Source organism: Eretmochelys imbricata, chromosome 3 (assembly GCF_965152235.1).
Source record: "Eretmochelys imbricata isolate rEreImb1 chromosome 3, rEreImb1.hap1, whole genome shotgun sequence".
Lineage (NCBI taxonomy): Eukaryota > Metazoa > Chordata > Testudines > Cheloniidae > Eretmochelys > Eretmochelys imbricata.
The window spans coordinates 208272384-208291477 of record NC_135574.1 but is presented as its reverse complement, the minus strand read 5'-3'; the positions used below and the strand labels follow the sequence as shown (position 1 = coordinate 208291477).

At 53.6% G+C, this 19094-nt stretch overlaps 1 protein-coding gene across 1 annotated transcript in view; it reads left to right on the top strand.

Moving 5' to 3' along the window:
* LOC144263284 (cullin-9-like) overlaps positions 1-9035 on the top strand; it is a 70054-nt gene extending 61019 nt beyond the window's left edge. Inside the window, 7 exon segments of the mRNA XM_077814177.1 lie at positions 180-273; positions 475-549; positions 1334-1444; positions 5273-5390; positions 6001-6134; positions 6327-6418; positions 7735-9035. Coding sequence (XP_077670303.1) covers positions 180-273; positions 475-549; positions 1334-1444; positions 5273-5390; positions 6001-6134; positions 6327-6418; positions 7735-7948 — 838 coding nt within the window. The 3' untranslated portion in view covers positions 7949-9035.
* Positions 9036-19094: the final 10059 nt, after the last annotated feature.

Genomic DNA, 19094 nt, shown 5'->3' with positions numbered 1-19094 from the left:
ATAGTGGTTTGTGTGTGAGGGAAGCGTGCAGAGCTGAGCACGTGAGACACAGCCACCCCCATACGCCAGCCCTGCAGCCACCCAGGGACCGGGCGGGTGTCTGCAGGGATTGGGACTGTTTGCTACTGCACCTTGCATCGGGCCAACTCCAGCTCCCCTTATCTCTTCTTCCTGTGCAGTATGACCTGTGCCAAATGCAACCACGGATTTTGCTGGCGTTGTCTCAAGCCCTGGAAGCCAACGCACAAGGATTATTACAATTGTTCTGCCATGGTGAGTGTTTGCTGCATGTGGGCAGTTTGGATACTCCTTGGGGCGAGGACAAACTTCGGGACTCTGGGGATCTCCTCTTGTGCTAGGCCTTGGTGCGGAGCTGGGCTGTGGCATTTGGTGGTTGTGGGCCATGCATGTTCTGGCCCTCTTGTGTTGACCCCCTTGGAGAGATCTCCGGGTAACTGCTGCCTTTCCTTGCAGGTGAGCAAAGCAGCTCGGCAGGAGAAGCGTTTCCAGGACTACAATGAGAGGTGCACTTTCCATCATCAAGCAAGGGTAAGGGCTGCTCCTGCCACACTCCGGGCACGGACCCTGCCTCCTAATCCCAGGCACCCATGGCAAGCGATTCAGAATCCAGTGGGACCGCAGTTGAGGACTGGGCTGCAGATCTATGTGGTGGAGTTGAGCATGTCACCCTCCCCCGTGGTGTGTGATAAAATTCTCTCGCAATATGCTCCTCTCTGCCGACTCTGATTGGGAGCCTGGCTTTTGGATTTCACACAGTAAGCGTGGGGATGAGGCTGGTGGGGTGGCAGAGAACAAGTCAGGTCCAATAAGGACTTGTAGACTTCTGTGCAGGCCACTGGTAGGGGATAGAAGCTGCTGGAACTTTGCTGCCACTGCTCCTTGCCAAGAAAAAGGACAGGATCGGCCTGGTAGCTGCCTGCCATGGAACAATGTATAAGCTCATGGGGCATTAGCTCTTCATTAGACTTTACCAGCTGTGAGGGGTGGAAGTCATTTTCCCAGGTGGAAATTCCCCAGCAATTCTACGTGCAGATTCCATCACAGCAGCTGAGATGGAGATGGGTGGTGTCACTGGAGGCACCTTGGTCTCAGCAAGGCACAATCGGTCACAAGCAGACTCAGGTTCGCTCAGCCCAGCTCACCCAATAGAATAGCTGGACTGGAGGTGTGATCGTAGCAGAGGGACGAGGCATGGGGAGCTCAGTCCTTCGTAGAGAAGAGGAGGGGAGGTTGAGCCTTTCTGGCTGGGGGAGTGATCTGGAAGCCGGTGGAGGGGGAAGATGGGAGATGACTTTGCTCTTGGTGGTTGTAGGAATTTGCTATGAACCTGAGAAACAGAGTTTCTGCCATCAGCGAGGTGCCGCAGATTCGGACCTTGACCTTTGTTGTGGATGCCTGCAAAGTCCTGGAACAGGCGCGGAAGGTAAGTGCGTGAGGAGCCGGAGACTGATTGATTGGCTTTATTTCCGGGTATTACAGCAGTGCTCAGCGACCCCAGCCGATGGGGGCCCCATGGTGCTGGGCACCATACAAGCATGTACTAAGAGACGGTCCCTGCCCTAAAGAGCTTGCAGGCCAAATAGCTAAGATGGACACAGGCTTGGAGGGGGAATGGAGGCACAGAGAGGGGAGTGATTGGTCCAGGGTCATGCAACAGGGTCAGGACTAGAATCCAGGTCTCCCGAGTCCTGGTTGGTGTCTTAACCACTAGACCATGCTGCCTCCCCAGGCTGACCTGTCATTGAGCCATAGACACTGGAGAGGGGAAAATCCTATTAAATGACCTAGTCCATGCCCTGGTGTCAGTGCAGGGGTGTACCTAATAACCTTCACCCCTGTCCACTTTGAAATGTCCCAAACGACTTCCCCAACCTCCCTTGGGAGACCTTTCTAGAGGCTAACATGCCTCACTGTCAGGTCGTGTCTCCTGATGTTGAGTCTGTAATTCTCCTTACTTCTTTCTACCTCAGAATTCCTAAATCCACTCCCTCCTTGGTATCCACCTCTCCCATACCTGGGGACTGGTGCCATGTTCTCAGGTTAAACATCAACTATGCCAGACATATGGAGCCCTTTGAATTTTGCCGTGCAATCTTTCTAGCCCCCAGATAATTTCTGTGACTCTTTCTGCACTGCCTCCCGCTGGTTCCTGTAGGTAGGTAATGTGCCCAGAAAAATGCAGCATTCCAGAGGTGGACTCTTACTTCCCTGCTCCATGACATGACACCCCGTCTTGCTGCAAAGCTGTATGTGATTAGCTTTCCTCCATCACCTGTGGGTGTTTCTCGGCTATTCCTGCTTTCCAGGTTTCTCCCTTCCATGGAGTGCCTGGGTTTTGGATGCTTTCCCTAGAGGCAAGCTGCGATGTCTCATACAGAGAACTCTCTCGTTGGGGGAGTAACTTCTGGGTGCACCGTGCACCTGAGACCAGAGGCAGCTGATTGTAAAAGCTCTTGGTGCCAGCACTGCTCACCCTGTAGCAATGTGGGAAGTGTCACAATCCTGGTCTGCTGCCTATGTGTCACAAGAACTACTCCTGGGGGAATTCTGCACCAAAAAAATTTAACATTCCGCGCACAATATTTTAAAATTATGCAAAATTATACATTTTTTATAACATAATATAATTTCACCAGTTTCAATTATTTTTGGTCATTTATTTCAAAATACCTGTCAGCAAGTGTGTCTGTAACACTACAGACAACAAAAAAGATTCAGGGAATGTTTTCTGACAAATAGATTCCTTACTAGGCATGTTAATACAGAACTCTGAGTAATAATTCATTTAAACTACAATATAGAATCATATTTCCCACACCCCTCAGAAGTTTGGGGGAGTCAGGGGTAACGGAGTTTCTAAGGGAGAGGGAAGTAAATTTCTGGGAAATAGCCTAGGTGTGTACTTGGAGGGTTGTTGGGTATAGGTGGGAAAAGTATGGAACAGGTTTTTTTGGTGGGGGGGCAGGGAGGAATTGTTAGGGAGCTTCCCTCATGCAGACCCTGGCTGAACCCAAGCCTCTCCCATTCAGTCTTGCACATCTGCCCCTGTCCCCATGTGTCCTTGTACCCCTGTCCACATGTGTCCCTCCACCCCCACTCAGGCACCCACTCCCCCCGTCCCCAGGGGTGTCTGTGCCCCCATCCAGCCACCCCTTGTCCCCATGTAGCTCTGCACCCCGTTCCCCATCACCATGTGGCCCTGCACCTCCACTCCCATTCAGTCCCTGCCCCAGCCTGTCTTCCCCCACTAGCCTTTATGAGCCCCTATCTGACCCACACCCCCCCCCAGCACCCCACACTGTCTGTCTCCCCATAGCCCCTGTCTCCTAACCTGGCCCACTGCGAAGAAGGCGGTCTCTTTCTCTTCCCTCGCTGGCTTTCTATCACCAAAGCACCCTCTGGTGGGCCAAAAGCAGAACTGCAACAACATTTTGGCAGAAGCTTTTTTCTGCACAAAAAATGAAAACTATGTGGGGCTCATTAATTATGCATGCGCACAGTAGTGCAGAATTCCCCCAGGAGTAAAGAACATCTCTGTGCATCTCTGCTCTGAGCTCTCAGGAAAGGTAACGGGCCCTGTGGCAGCTCTTCTGTGCTTCTCTTTTTTATTCCATTCCTGCTCTAAAAGTTGGTACCTCCTTTGTTTTCTGCACTTGCCTGGTGCCACCCACATTCTGCATGGTTTTTCAGAAATATTTGAGTGGTTGGTTAGCTGTGTTAGCTATTTCCCGCAGGTCTAAACAGGCTAACGTGTCTGCATTCATGCTTTCCTGATAGAGAAGGCAATTTACCAGGGGTTTTGCTTGGCACCTGAGCCCTTGGGTAGCATCACATTGTCCAAACTTGTCTTGTCTTGTCTGTCACGTGTAAATGGCAGCTGAGTGTATCTGCCATTAATGGTCCTGTTCTTCCTCTCCCTGCTAGTGTGCCTGTCTGCAGTTCTTCTCTCGGGGCCTTAACAGCGCCCTTGAGTATAATGAACTCTGCTTCATGCTGTCATTTGTTATCTATGCATAACAATCCAAGAATGGCTCCTTCTGGCCCCGTCTCCTGGTCAGTGGTTGGAAATGCGTCTCAATCTGTGACTGTATTTTTGATAGTCATTTCATTGGTCAGTGAACCAAGGGGAAAGGAATGTACTCCTGAGATTGGCTGAACAGAGCCGGCATCTGGGCAGTGCTCCCTGGGCCTGGGAAATGCCCACAACTTTCAAACCTAAAAGTCACAAAGGGCAGTCTAATGCTGGAGAGAGTGGATTGGAAACCTGGCTGCCTGACATGGACACTTTCCATCACTCCTAGTAAACCATAAACTCCCTGCAAGAGCTACCGCTTTGATCCAGCGTCCTCTGTGGATGGAGGAGTTCTACAGAGATCCTGCTATTCTTAGCTAGACAGGTCCAGAGTTTGGAGCTCTGTAGCTCACTGTCTCGATGGCACATGCAGCCGCGTCCCGTCAGGAGAGAATGTCTGCCGTTCAGGAACTGGCCTTAGATGTTGTGAGCTGGGTGTGAATATGAGGGCTCATGCTGCTGTTGCTCTCCATCTGGCTTGGCTACCTGGGGGTCTGATGTTTCAGGTGCCGTTCAAGCCCTTCTATCATTCTGTTCCATTCCCAGTTCCTGTCCCTCTGTCATCACTGTAGCATGTGCAACCACCATAGAAACCAGCTTCTGCGAGTCACACACGTGGAGCTCTCCTGGCCTCAGTGCTTAAGGGGGACCACTGATCGGGTTCTCCTGTGGACGTCTGTGGAACCTGCAAGAGGCATTTGTGATAGGGAATGCCTGTGGGAACGTGTTTGTGCTGAGATGCTGTGGAACCCCACATAGGCCCACTTGCCCTCTCCCATCTGCTGCTAGGCTGCGTTTTCTTACACTCCCACCTCAGCTAGTTCCCGCCTTGATTTAACGTGGCGCGTCCATGAATCTCGTGACTGTGCTCACGTCTAGTTTGGACGTCTCTGCGAGCCTATACGCTTGCCTTGCTCAGCGCCGTTTGTGCCAACCCTGACTGCTGTTTGCTCACCCTGTGGGGCCAGTTCACATGTTGTCCGCACTTTGACGTTGGATGGTTACCCCCGGGTCAGAGCTGGGACTGCCAAAGCCCACCCAGCGCACTGCAGCAGTTGGTGGGTCAGGTTGTTCCCGTTAGTGCCAGGTGAAGTCAGAAATGAACTTCCAGCTTAGAGCCCCCGGCTGTTCCGTCCGTGCTGGCCCTGGGCGCTGACAGCAGGCTCTGTGCTGTTCCAGGTGCTGGCTTACTCCGCCGTCTACAGTTACTACAACCAGGACACCGAGAAGATGGATGTCATGGAGCAGCAGACCGAGAACCTGGAGCTACACACCAATGCTCTGCAGATCCTCCTGGGTGAGGGGATGGCACTGCTGCCTGGGGGTGGGCGGCTGGGCAGTGAGGGAAGCATGCCCACCGACTCCTTAGCTCTGTCCTAGGATTGGGTTGGAGGTGTCCCATCCAGGAGCTGCTCTGGCCTGGTTCTGCTTAGCTTATCTGACTGGATCCAGTCCAAAGGAATCAGATGCAGCTTTTTAACAGGGAGGGTAATTAACCACTGGGACAATTTACTGAGGGTTGTCCTGGATTCTCCATCTGTGCTAATCTTTAACCCGTGGTTGGGTGGGTCTCTAAGTTTGCTGCTCTAGTTCAAACGGGAGTTTGTGCAGGGAAGTTCTGTGCTCTGTGCTATACAGGAGGTCTGACTCCATCACAGTGGTTCCTTCTGGCCTTGGAACCTGATCTGGCTGTTGGCAAGCCCAGGCAGAGCAAGAGAGAGTCTCCATCACTCCCTCCTCCCCAGCCCTGCCGAAAAGAAGGCTGCTGCGAGCAGGCCACCTAGCGAGTGCGCTGTGACTGCGGCCTGGGGGGATGGACCCGTTCACTTGGCCGGCAGCTGCTCTCGCTTCTGGTGACGGGTCCCTGAGTAGGGACGCTGTGTAATGCTGCCTCTCTTGTGTTCCAGAGGAGACTCTGCTGCAGTGTCAAGACCTGGCCTCCTCCATTCGGCTACTCAAAGCCGAGCATTTTAACACTGGCCTGGAGCTGGTGCGCAGGATCCAGGAGCGGCTCCTCGCGATCCTGCAGCACTCCACTCAGGTACCAGCTGCAGGAGCCTCGCCATTTCAGCTGGGGGATGTGGTGGGTGGAATGGGAGGGAAGGGCAGACTTTGTCCCCTAGGCTGTGCCATGGATTGTGAGTGGGGGAGGGAAAGGGGTGTGCAGGGGGTGAAGCCTTGTCCAAGTGCCCCACCTCCATCTCTTGTTCTGACTGCTCTTCTGTCCTGGCAGGATTTCCGCGTCGGCTTCCAGGCCCGGCCAGGCTCCGACCAGAGGGAGATGAAGTTGTCAAATGTGCCTAATGCAGCCCTGCCTTACAAAGAGTGAGTTTCCTTCCTGGGAGGGACGCTGGGGTGGGGTGGGGAAGGAGCAGGATGCTAACGTTTCCGACTGTGCTCACTGAAGTGTACACTGTTGCCACGGGAGAGAAACCAGGCACCCCGGCAGGCAGGGCAGTGCACCTCCTTTCAGTGCGCAGCTGTAATCAAAGCAACCAATAAAGTATGGGAAGGAGAATAACACAATAGATGGTAATGCCACTAGAGAAATCCCTGAGGTAGCCTCCCCTGGAGCCTGCATGTAATGCTGGCCACCCCATCTCACCCAGGATCGTGCAGAACTAGAGGGGGGCAGAGGAGGGCGACGAGGACGGCCAGGGGCCTGCAAAGCTCTCCTGTGAAGACGGACTGAGAAGCCTGGGACTGTTCACTTTAGAGACGAGACCAAAGGGCAGGCTGTGAAAGTCTGTGAAGTGAAGACGGGCAGGGAAAGCAGCTGAGGTACTTTGGTTCTCCCTGTCTCCTAGCGTGAGAACAAGGGAAATTCAAACCCATCAACATGGGTGAAAGGAAAGCCTCTGTCAGACGTGATCACGCTGCAGACTTGCTGCCACCGCCTGTCTGAGGCCAGAAATGTAGCAGGAGTCAGCAGGGGAATGGCCACATTTTCTGGCTAGCAAGAGGAGAGCTATCGTAGCTGATGGTAGCGACATTTGGAAGGGATAGCAAAGCTCCTGCTCAGGGCTGGACAGTCTCTAACCAGGAGGGATCAGGAGATCACCAGATGCAGGGGCCAGTTCTCACCCCTGCCTACTGCCAGGTTTTTACCCCTTTTCCCTGGAGCACCGGCTGCTGGCCCCAATGTCAGAGACAGGAAACTGGCACCCAGGTCTGATCCAGTCTGCTCGTTGCTGTGGGCCTAGGAACCCAGGCTGGTGGATCTGTGGGCTCAGTGAAAGGCAACCAGAGCGGGTCTCCCCACTCTCCAAGGGTAGGATCTTGAATTCTTTCCAGAGACCTGGCTCTAGGCATTGCCAGAGCTGGTGTGTCAGACTTTGTGATTGGCCTGGCAGGAGATAGGCTGTCCCTGGAGCAGCCTGCGCTGTGCTGATGCAGAGGGCCCTGATCACCTGACTCCTAGGGGATGCTGCAGTCTCTGACTGCGGGCCGGGGTCACTGCTGTGGCCGTGGCTGGGGAGCCAGACAACGCCCCTGATGGCCCATGAGTGCGGGTGGAGGGGACGGTCGTCAGGCCGATCTCTGAGCTCAGTTCTGCATCGCAGACCTGCCCACCTGCCTGAGGCTCGGCTCGGGCAGGAAACACTTGGCGTACGCCGACTCTCTTCGTTGCTTCTATGCAGGCTGAAGTTTGATGGGGCATCCGACTCCCCTGACACAGACGAGGGGGCCAAAGAGGAGGAGGAGGAGGAGGAAGATGAGGAGTACGTCCCGGAGTGGCAGGAGGAGTACGATGATGAAGACCTTGATGATGACAACTTTTCCTATGACGACGAATCGGAGAATCTAGAGCGCGATTCCTTCTTCTTTGACGACGAGGATGAAGCTTATGACTAGAGGTGGCCCCCGTGCCGCTGAGCCCATCTTAGAGCCTAACGTGACACCACCTCTCCTCTGCCAGCCAGCTCTGACACACCACCACGCCCTGCTCTGCCCCAGCCATGGTCGGGGCCTCCCAGACACCAGCCGGGGCTGTTCGTTAGTTTCCAATAAAGGGAAGTTTCCTTTTAGGGCTGGTTGCTCCATGACTCTGTTGAACTTCCTTGGCCACGGTCCCTGGGCCCAGGTCCCACAATGCCCTTACCAGCCCTGGCAAGAGGGGACGACCTGTTACCACTGCTCCTTTTCCAGCGCTTACCCTCAAGGCATACGGCAGGCCCCAGTGGATCTCAGCAGAGCAGCAGCTGGCAGCCTGCAATCGGGGCAGCTGTTCCTTGAAGGCCTGGCCCCTGGGGAGGGTGGACAGACCCAGTCGGCTGTGTGAAGGGATGTGCTTTGTCCAGCGCCCCATCCCTTCCCCTGTAACAATGTGTTCCCACCTGCCTGGCTCCTGCCATCTCAGCCCAGCGTGCCCGGAAATAGCATCTCCCAGCCTGGGGGAAGGGGGGCGGATCCCACACGCTGACTCCTGGTTCCAGCAGTGCCTCTGGAAGTAATGTGTCTGCCAGGGCCTGGCCCGCTGCCTCTGGCCCTGGGTGAATTCCCTGTCACACTCGGTGAGTGAGAATTTTAGAGTGCGGGGCTTCTCCCGTCCGCTGCACTGCATCTTCCAGAATGGTGGCAGGCCTGGCAGGGCAGTGCGCATGGCATCAGCAGGGTGTGGGGACGGTTCTCAAACTGAGTGTCCAAACTGGAGCCAAAGTGCCCCCCTGGAGCTGCCTGGGGGTTGGGCGTGTTTCAGGCCTGGAGGGGCACGTTGGCTGTAACTGCATTTTTGCTCGTTTGCCATTGGAGCTGTGGCCTTCTCTGGCTTGAAGGGGGGTCCTGCGGGAAGGCAGGCAACTTGCTGGGCCGTATAGATAGTATAAATATATATATATATGTGCAGAAGCTGTCATTGTTCACAGATTATGCTTTATCTTTCTGGAAAAGAAAAACCCTACAGATACAACTTCCGTTTATGAAATAAACGGATTTTCTTCTAGCAATGGCCTCCGTGTCCTCCTGTGGGGCTGGGCGGGGGACCCCCAGAAGAGCCCGGCCCGTCAGGCAGAACAACCTGACATGGCCCTGTTTCTTCACGAAGGTGCCCCGTTTTATGGAGAGGCAGTGGCTGGGCCCCGGTCATTCAGGGGGTTAGTGGTGGAATGAGGAGAAAAACCATCTCCTGACTGTCTTTTCTCCAGGCCCTGGACCATGCTGCATGCTCTGAGCCATAGAGTCAGAGCCGGCCTCTGTCCAGCTGGGCAGTACCTGGGAACTTGTCAGGATACGGCAAAGAATCTCCACCCCGTCCCAGCCTGTGTGGGAAAGAAATGACTTCTCAGTGGGAATCTGCCCCTTGGCCCATGTAATCACCAGCTCGCTCTAGATGTTCCTGTTCCTTTGGCTTGCGCTCTAGCGATCCCACTGCACTCCTCCATCTCCCTCAGCCACGGATTTGGGTCCACCTCTTACCTGCAGGGCCGGGGCCGGGGCCTGTGCTGGTTAGAGCAGTCAGTGCCAGCGGGCAGTGGGCCCACGCTCTGCTCTGCATTCAGGGTCATTCTGGGAACAGAGACCCCAGGGGGACCCTGGAGTCCTACAGGCTCTTTCTCCCTCTCTCTGGGTGTGTCTCAAGCTTTCCACTCCTGGCTGTGAACACTGGCCCTGCCCATCCTGTCTTGGGTGGTGTTTCTGTCTGAGCGCCAGGCAGACCGTGTGCGCGATCCTGCTGCCCCTTCACTCTCACGCGTGGGGCAGCTTTGCTAAAGCTGGCTTGGCTGGGCCGCCGGGGAGGGGCAGCAGCTAGGGCGTGTGGATTGTGCGGAGACCCCGGAGGAAGGGCCAGTGTTCCCGGCAGGAAGTGTACTCCCAGAGCTGGGCGTCTCCCTGCTCCGGCTGGGCAATGCGGCTGTTGGCGCGCAGCTGAGAGAGGTGGCTGCCTGGGAACGAGGCTAGTGTGGATACAGCCTTGTATCCCAGCAATGCGCGAGCTTGCGTGCTTCTGACTCCGCCAGCTCGACACGCCGCACTTCAGAATAACTACCTCACTCGGGTGTGAAAAATCCACCCCCCGGAGCAACGCAGTTAAACTGGCCTAGCCCCTGGTGTAGACAGTGGTGTGTCGCCGGGCGGGATAGCTGGATTAATTACACCGATGGGAGGAGCTCTCGTTAGTAAGGTCACTGAAGCGCTACGGCAGCTGCAGTGTTTTAGGCACAGGCCTGTCCTCCCTCGCCTCTGTAAGCAGCACGGGCCTCCGTGGGCCACGGCTGGGCTGATTGGGGCAGAAGGCGCCCCGCCCTCGGTCAAGGCCATTGCAATTTCTCTTCCAGGTGGATGTTTGGCGCGCTCTGAGGTGCACGGGCAGAGTCTGGCTGGTTTCAAAAGTGCGGTGCCTGCGGCCGGGGCAGAGCACGCCGGCCCCGGCAGCAGGTGGGTTGCAAAGGCATTCCGGTTCGCAGGCAGCCAGAGGCAAGCTGGCTTTGAAAACTGGGGTGTGCTTGTTGATTTTTCCTGAAGCTCCCGCTCCTTCGCCCTGTGCCTCCATTTGTGACCTGTTGGCACACGCTCCTCTGACACGTCAGGGCCTAAAAAAACCCCAAACCCTCAACAAAAATCTTTGTTCCAGTTAGCTGTGGTGCCTTGTGCCCTTCTGAAACTGACCTGGCCAGCAAGCGGGCGCGCCCTGTAACCAAACACCATAAACCCCGGCAAAGCCCCCACTGCAGAATGGTAGCCCCCTCCCCGATTTTGCCCCCCGTGTGACGCTAACCCTAAGACATCCCTCCCTAGGCTGTAGTGAGCGGCAGGGCAGGTGAAGCAGAGCACCGGTAAGGAAGTTGTGAATGGGGCCAGGGGCCGGGTCTGAGCAGGGCAGGGATTGCTGATATGAAAGGAAAAGAACTTGTTATTTCTGAGCTAGATTTGGAGCATTTAATGGATGGGCTGGGAAGACACAGCTGAGTACGGGCACGTTGGCTAACCTTTCCCTCCCGGTTCCCCAGCACAGCCCCACTCTCTCATGAGCAACAGCGATTCCTGTTGGATTGAGCTTAAGAGCCAACACGTGAAAGGCGTGTGACGTGTTTTCGCTGTCCACCATTAAAACAGAGCCGAGGTGGGTGAGGGAATATGAACGAAGACGTGCAGAGAAGGGCTCTGCATGTTTCCCCACCACAAGTTAGTGCAATAAACCCTCCCTCACCGTCTTGCTCTGAGATCCTGGGACCAACACGGCTACGTTGACACCACAGACAACGTTAAAACTGTCATACAAAAGGGGGTGGGGGTGCTTACTTGGTTTCTTGGCAAACACCCAAAAACATTCATTCTGAGGTTGCAAGTTTATTGAGCAAACACAAGGAAGAACAAGAAATCATTCTAAATGGCCCTGGGCTGGGTTGAGAGGGAAGGGCCGGCCGGCCTTGCAGTCTGTGGTGGAGCAGGCTGAGCCCCCTGGAAAAGCTAGGGGGTTAATGGGGGCGGGACGGGGGGGAGAGACAGGAAGTCTAGTATGACACCACCACCCGTACTAGGTCACATGGGACTGGGGGGCATGGGCTGGGATGTATTCCTCTAGGCCAGGATAAGCTCTGAGTTGCTGGGCATGGCCCTGAGGCTATTAGGCCCTCCGAGTGAGGGACCCCGTCACTCCAGATGTCCCAGGCATTGGCGTAGCCATGATGGGAGAATCTGCAGCTGATGGTGTCCAGCCAGTTGGGAGGGACTGGGGGCCTCCAGCCTGGTGCTATCGTAGAGCAGGGGGGACATGGGACACTGCACTTCACTCAGGTGAACCCCTGAGCAGCCCTGTAGGCACACGGGACCGTTCTCTCCAGGGAGCCTGGCCCTGCACCGCTGGGCGAGTGGGGGTCACTCACCTGGGCTGCTCCCCTTCCCAGGGATGGTGGCGCTGGACCTCCGCTAGGAAGCTGAAGCCATGCTGGCTTTGGGAACGATCAGCCACTGTGCAGCGCAGGCTGGTCCCCAAACCCAACGGCCCCATTAGCTCTGCATGGGAGAGAGGCAGCTCTGTGCCCCCTAGAAACCCCAGGCCTCCTGCAGATGGAGGGCTGGACCCGCCTCCTCGTCACTGTGGGCTCCTGCACTCGGCCTACCTGCATGTTCACCACCGCCAGGAGCCAGCCTGCATTTCCTGTCCCCCTGGGAGGGCTCGGCCCAGGGCTGAGCGCGTTCTCCCGGGCCTGCCTCGTGGACGCGGTTGCACTCTGCCCCTTGCGCCAGGCTGGCCGAGAGCAGAGACGCAGCCGGGGAGGGGTTAGTTTGGCAGCTGTGGGTAAAGGCGAGGGTGGAAGTATCTGGCCAGTGGCCTTGCTGCCCCGCTTGGTTGCCACTTTCCCTCCTCATTCCCCACCTCTCTTCCATGAGACTTCTGGTCCGAACCCACCCCTGCAGGGTGTTGGACTAAATGGCCTCCTGAGGTCTCTTCCCGCCCTAATCTTCTCTGGTTCTATGAATGGAGGCGGCGGAGGGGACCTTGGAGTTGGGTCTGACAGTCTTCAGCGCGGAGAGCTCAGAAGCATTAATGTGGAGTCCTGCTCTCCCGGCAGGCAGGCAGGCAGCGTGGGCTGCTGCTGGGGGCATGGAGACACTGTTCCAGCTGCCGTCTGACCGTAAAGGGACAGCGTGCTGACACGCTCCCCCGCCCCCCCCGTTTCTGTGTCTCCCCCACCACACACACTCCCGTACCCCCCACCACATTTCAGGTGAAAAGCAGCTGGCAATCATAGAATATCAGGGTTGGAAGGGACCTCAGGAGGTATCTAGTCCAACCCCCTGCTCAAAGCAGGACCAATCCCCAACTAAATCATCCCAGCCAGGGCTTTGTCAAGCCTGACCTTAAAAACTTCTAAGGAGGAAGATTCCACCACCTCCCTAGGTAACCCATTCCAGTGCTTCACCACTCTCCTAGTGAAATAGTGTTTCCTAATATCCAACCTAGACCTCCCCCACTGCAACTTGAGACCATTGCTCCTTGTTCTGTCATCTGCCACCACTGAGAACAGTTGAGCTCCATCCTCTTTGGAACCCCCCTTCAGATAGTTGAAGGCTGCTATCAAATCCCCCCTCATTCTTCTCTTCTGCAGACTAAATAGCCCCAGTTCCTTCAGCCTCTCCTCTTCAGCCATGAGCCCCAGCCCCCTAATAATTTTTGTTGCCCTCCACTGGATTCTGTAGTGGGGGGCCCAAAAGTGGATGCAATACTCCAGGTCTGGCCTCACCAGTGCTGAATAGAGGGGAATAATCACTTCCCTCATTCTGCTGTCAATGCTCCTACTAATACAGCCCAAAATGCCGTTGGCCTTCTTGGCAACAAGGGCACAGTGCTGACTCAGATCCAGCTTCTCGTCCACTGTATTCCCCAGGTCCTTTTCCGCAGAACTGCCGCTTAGCCAGTCGGTCCCCAGCCTGTAGCAGCGCATGGGATTCTTTCGTCCTAAGTGCAGGACTCTGCACTTGTCCTTGTTGAACCTCATCAAATTTCTTTTAGCTCAATCCTCTCATTTGTCTAGATCGCTCTGGACCCTATCCCTACCCTCCAGCCTATCTCCCACTCCCCTGAGCTTAGTGTCATCCACAAACTTGCTGAGGGTGCAATCTGTCCCATCATCCAGATCATTAATGAAGATGTTGAACAAAACTGGCCCCAGGACAGACCTCTGGGGCACTCCGCTTGCTATCAGCTGCCAACTAGACATCGAGCCGTTGATCACTACACATTGAGCCCGATGATCTAGCCAGTTTTCTATCCACCTCATAGTCCATTCATCTAATCCATACTTTTTTAACTTGCTGGCAAGAATACTATGGGAGACTGTATCAAAATCTTTGCTAAAGTCAAGGTATATCATGTCCACTGCTTTCCCCATATCCACAGAGCCAGTTATCTCATCAGAGAAGGCAATCAGGTTGGTCAGGCACGACTAATCTAATAGGACTCCCATGGAACAATGTGATTGAGAAACCTGCATCATGTGACGCTGTACCTGCCCCATGAGGCATTGCAAACCCTTCCGAAAGCACCCTGTGGCCAGTTGCACAGTGGGATAGTTACCCACTATGCACTGCTCTCTGGGTCGATGCAAGAGCTGCTCGTGTGGACGTGCTCTGCTGACACAAGGAGCGTAGTGTGGACACGCAACAGCAGTTTAATGAGACCAGCTTAACTTTTGTCGACAAAAATCTGTAGTGTAGACATAGCCTTGGTCATCAGCTCTGAAGTCATTAGCTGGCAAACAATGACCTATTAACACGTCACTGTAATTGAAAGCAACAGTCAACACCGTGCACTGGAGTTGATGAAACACTAGGGACGCCATATGAACTGCTGGAAGAGCGGCACGGTGGTGTTGCTATTAAGGAGAAGCTTTCTAGGAGAAGTGGTTGTGAACACTTCCCAGTGCTAAAGAGCATAGTACTGGCTTTTCAGGTGACCCAGCCAGGGCAGGCAAACGCATAGCACAGCCTGTCCCTGTTTCGGAAATGCAGTGCTAGGCCTGCGCTATTGAGTGCTCCTGAGGGTGAGCTGGAATTGGGTTCCTTCGTACGTGTGGTAGATTCAGGAGGTGAGGAGGTGCTCTCAAGCCGAGGAGCTGGATGCCGGCCCTACCTAACATCTTTGGGTTTGTTGGCTTTTTATTCCATTCTTTATGCGAGAACGAGATTCAGTCAGTCACTTGTAAAGTTGTTGGTTTTTGTTAAAGGAAATAAGTCCCTGCGCGTTTCTCCTGATCTTTGGGGCTTGCATAACTTGGGCTTAGTTTTAACGTACAATTAAAATCCATGCGGGGCTGTGTCATGAGCTTCCCTCTTTTTCCCTTGCTCCTTCTCTCTCTTTCCTTTACCCGCCGTCGCCAACAGAGGGTGAAACGGCTTGCAGAGCCCATGGGGGTCTGAACTCCTTCCGCCCTGTAGAGGGCAGCGCCTGCAAGTTCGAACAGTCAAAGCTGCTAACAGTAGCTGTTACTGGTGTGTAAACTGCAGGGCTGGCTGAAAAACGACAAGTCATGATGTTGGCAACATATTTGTGAAACCCGTATCCTCTTTGACGAATTCTAATGAGCGAGTGTGTATACACGCGGCATCTAGTGTGTCACGCCGCTTCAAAAATCTTCAGTGCCTGCTGTGAAGCTGAATCATGGGCATGTGCTAAATATCAGAACCAACCTGTTTAGTCATGACAGATGCTAGGGGGGTGCTTGGGAAAAGAGGAGTTTCCTGTCTCGGGAGGAGAACGGCAGGCCCCATTTCTCTCCAACTGCATGGCTATGCCGTTACCCCCCGAATGAGCCTGGTTTTCTTGAGGACAGAGCTGAGGTTCTCCCTGAGGAACGTGTTTGCGATGTTCCCAGGAAATAGTATCCCCAGTCAAATGTCGCTTGTCTTAAAAGCAGGTGGTTTATGGTAAAAACAAGGAAACGATGAAATGACAGGAAATGCAAAAAAGGCTGTGAAATGTGTCCAGTGACCAGATCATGGGCCCTCCATCAATCTCTTCTTTGAGGACAGGACCAAAAAACGGCCATCAATATTATTCTATTTGATATAGGCTCTTATACTGTGCTCATCACTGGAGTATCTGAACACCTTCCAGCAGTGCATGAGGCAACATCCGTCACTGGTTGTCTGTTCTCCCCTCCCCTGTCCAGGGGTAGAAGCAAGTGCAGTGGAGTGACTTGTTTTGGTAGTGTGTGGATATTTTGTTATATGAATACACCGGCTCTGCACTTACATTAGAGAAGGCAGGTCACATAAATGTGCCTTGCACTTGGAGCAGGTAGTGGTGGGGTTTGTGCTGGCCCTTCGTTCTTGGGGGTGTTCATTCCACAGTCTCAGACCGCCCCGGAGAAGGGTCCGTACCCTGCACAGACGAACTTTACTCCTCTTGCTGAGAGTTCCGTTCTGCCAGACGGGCAGAGCTGTCGACCATGGTCTTCGTCCCTGAGTATTCAATGGTCTTCTAGGTACCCTGGGCCCACGCCAGGGAGTGCTTTGGAAGATAAAGATGGAGACCTTGTATTTGACTTGCTATTCTCTGGGAAGCCAGTGTCGAGAGCAGAGGAGAGGTGAGATGTGTTCACAGCAGTCTGTAGCTGGGGTGATGGGCTGCAGCATTCTGCGCCCATTGGAGTTGCCTGAGGGCTGAAGGCTTCATGCCCAGGTATGTCATGTGGCTGTAGCCCAGCTGAGAGATGATGATGGCATGAATAACTGAGGCCAGGTCTTTGTCCACCAGGACAGGGGAGAGTCTTCTAGCCAACCAGAGGTAGTAGAAAAAGTTACTCGCAGCTGCATGGGAGCTCAGCCTTCGCAAGGAATCCAAAAGTGCTTCTAGCTACAGACTGAATTGACCAATTGCGGATGTGTATCTTCAACCAGTGGAGACAGGCAGTTCTTCAAAATACCTCTCCCCACCATCATTGCCTCTGACTTGCTTAGCATCAGCTTCAGCCAGCTGTCCTTCATCCTTGAACTTAACACCTCCAAGGACCGGGCCATCTTGGTGGTAGTGGTGTGGTTGTATGTGGTGAAAGACAGGTAGAGCCATGTGTCATCTGCATACAGCTGCATGTTGATGTTGAAAAGGATGGGAGAGAGAATTGAACCTTGTGGTGGAGGTGCAGTTTCCCATCAGTACTCATTGGGTGTGTCCCTCCAGGAAGGACTCAAGCCATTTTAGAAAATTAACCTGGACTCCTACCACCTCTCTCAGGCATGACAGCAGTATCGACAACATTGTTGAGTGTCGCAGACAAGTCCAGGAGAATAAGAATGGAGGCTATCCTCTCTCCTTTGAGAGGAGGAGATCATCCATCACCGCCACTAAGGTGGTTTCGATTCCATGCCCTGGCCTGAATCCAGGTTGTGCTGTGTCTAGAATGTTGGCTTCAGTTCGATGAGCTCATAGGTGGCCTTTGGGTAGCTTCTGTCTGAGCTTGCTCAGGAATGGGAGGTTTGACGCTGGGCAGTAGTTGGCAAGGACTGAAATGTCTAGGGTGGCTTTCTTCAGTGTTGCTTGAACTACTGTCTAGGAAAATGTTAAACTCACATGGAGAATTGGCGAAGCCAAAGGGCAGCTGGTTCCAAGTGTATTGTCTTCTCCTAAGGAGAAGACCAGCTTGTCCTGCTCCTGGGGTACCACTTCTAGGGTCCACAAGCCATTGGATACATCTAGGACTGTGAAGTACTTGGTTCTGGATATTGTGGCTAATCTTTGGTCTATGCAGACTATCAGCCACCTAGATGGGGTACTACTTTGTTCAACTTTCTGTAATTGATAAGGAGTCTCCATTTTCCTGTAGGCTTCAGGCCAGGCCAGACAGGGGAGCTCTAAGTAGAGTTATATTCCCAGATAATGCTTCTTTTTAAGACAGAGTCTAGTATCTCTTGGATAGATTTATGGGCAGCTAAGGGTATGCAGTATTGTCTAACATGGACTGATGGCCAACCCTGGCGTGTGAGAACCTCTACAATGTGCAGCATAGTGCAGCCACACTCAAGGCTGTCTTTTGAGAAAAGATTGTGAAATTCTTGGAATATCTGGGCTAGATCTGACATTTCCTTGGGTAGGCGTGTACTCCACTTGGAGTTGGGTTTGTTCTTGGAATTCAGGATATGGTTCTTTCCTATCAACTCCAACCCTATCTCCTTAAGCGAGTATTAGTTCTGGTTGTCTCAGGGAGGGTGCACCAAGTGTTTTCCCCAGGTGTCATCCCTTCTGAGGGGATCAGGTGCCTTTCTCCCCAGTGTGGGGGTGTGTAGTGAGTGTGTATCTGGATCGGACAGGAAGGGAGAGAGACATACTCTGTATACTCATCCCCTTCTAGTGAGATCTCTAAGTAACCTCTCCAAGGAAAGGAATGTGGGTGTAGCATCTGTCAGGGTTATCCTCATGCTTGTAGCTCTGGAGAGCCTGGAGGTTCAGCGCTGCTATTGCTCTCAACGGAGTGGGTAGTTCCTACCTGGCTTTGAGGGAAGGAGGATGCTGTTTTCTCTGTCGAGAGGCGATTTTCTGGTGGTACGATGCTGGAGTCAATGGTCCTGTCAGTCTTGGCCTTGTTCTCTTCCTGAGGAATATCTGTTAGAACAGGCTCCTCCATCTCTCATCATCCTTACTTAACTGGTTTGTGTCAGGCAGTCTCATCCTGTGAGAAGAATGACTCTCTGTGGGCCCTGGATTTGTTTCTTGAGCAGATAGCTCAGCATTGAGAGAGGTTGCTGATGTTGTCCCAGAACATCTTTCAAAAGGCTGGATTCCGATTTCGCTTTCCCTGCTTTGGAGAATGTAATGCAATTCCAGCATAAGGAAGAGGATCTGAAACATATGACCAGAGGGTTGCTTGGCAGCTATGGCTCCACCAGATCTAAGGATTAAATCCATGCCAATAATCCTTTGCTTTGTTTTTCATAGATATATAGCGGATGTTTGCTCTTAGTTCCCACAAAGTCTAGGGTAAGGCAGGCCTATCCCAAAAGTCTAATAACACTATTATCACAGTTAGACAGGATTATAACATTCCCTCCCAACTCAATCGCACAGGGATAGCCAGTTTGGCTAAGTTCTTGGAAGAGTCCATTAGTCATGAGGCAAACCTCAGCCCCGGAGTCTAGTAATGCCCATGCTGGGACCTTACCTCTTAAGATTATCTGCACATATTGTCAAACATTCTTTTGCAGTTGGAAGAATCTTCCCAAAGAAACCTTGTCCGAGTTGGAGTAAGTGACCCGTCTCTCCTTTGTTTTCACTGCACCAAGGGAGAATAGAGGACCAGCTGCATTCCTGAACGGTGTTGGGTATCGCTCTCGGGAAGACCCACTGCTCCAGTCCTTGGTTTGGACTCTGGGCAGGAGCGGAGGGTGCCCCGTTCAGTGTCCCATTCGTTCGTATTGCAGCTCCGGGAAGTGGGGAAGGGAGGTGCAGAGGGAATGCAGGGTGATGCAAGAGGCAGTGGCCGTTTGGAGGGCAGGAGAACAGGGGAGCTGGGGGATGCACTTGGGGTATGTCTCCTCTGCATTTAAGCCCCCACGGCTGGCCTAG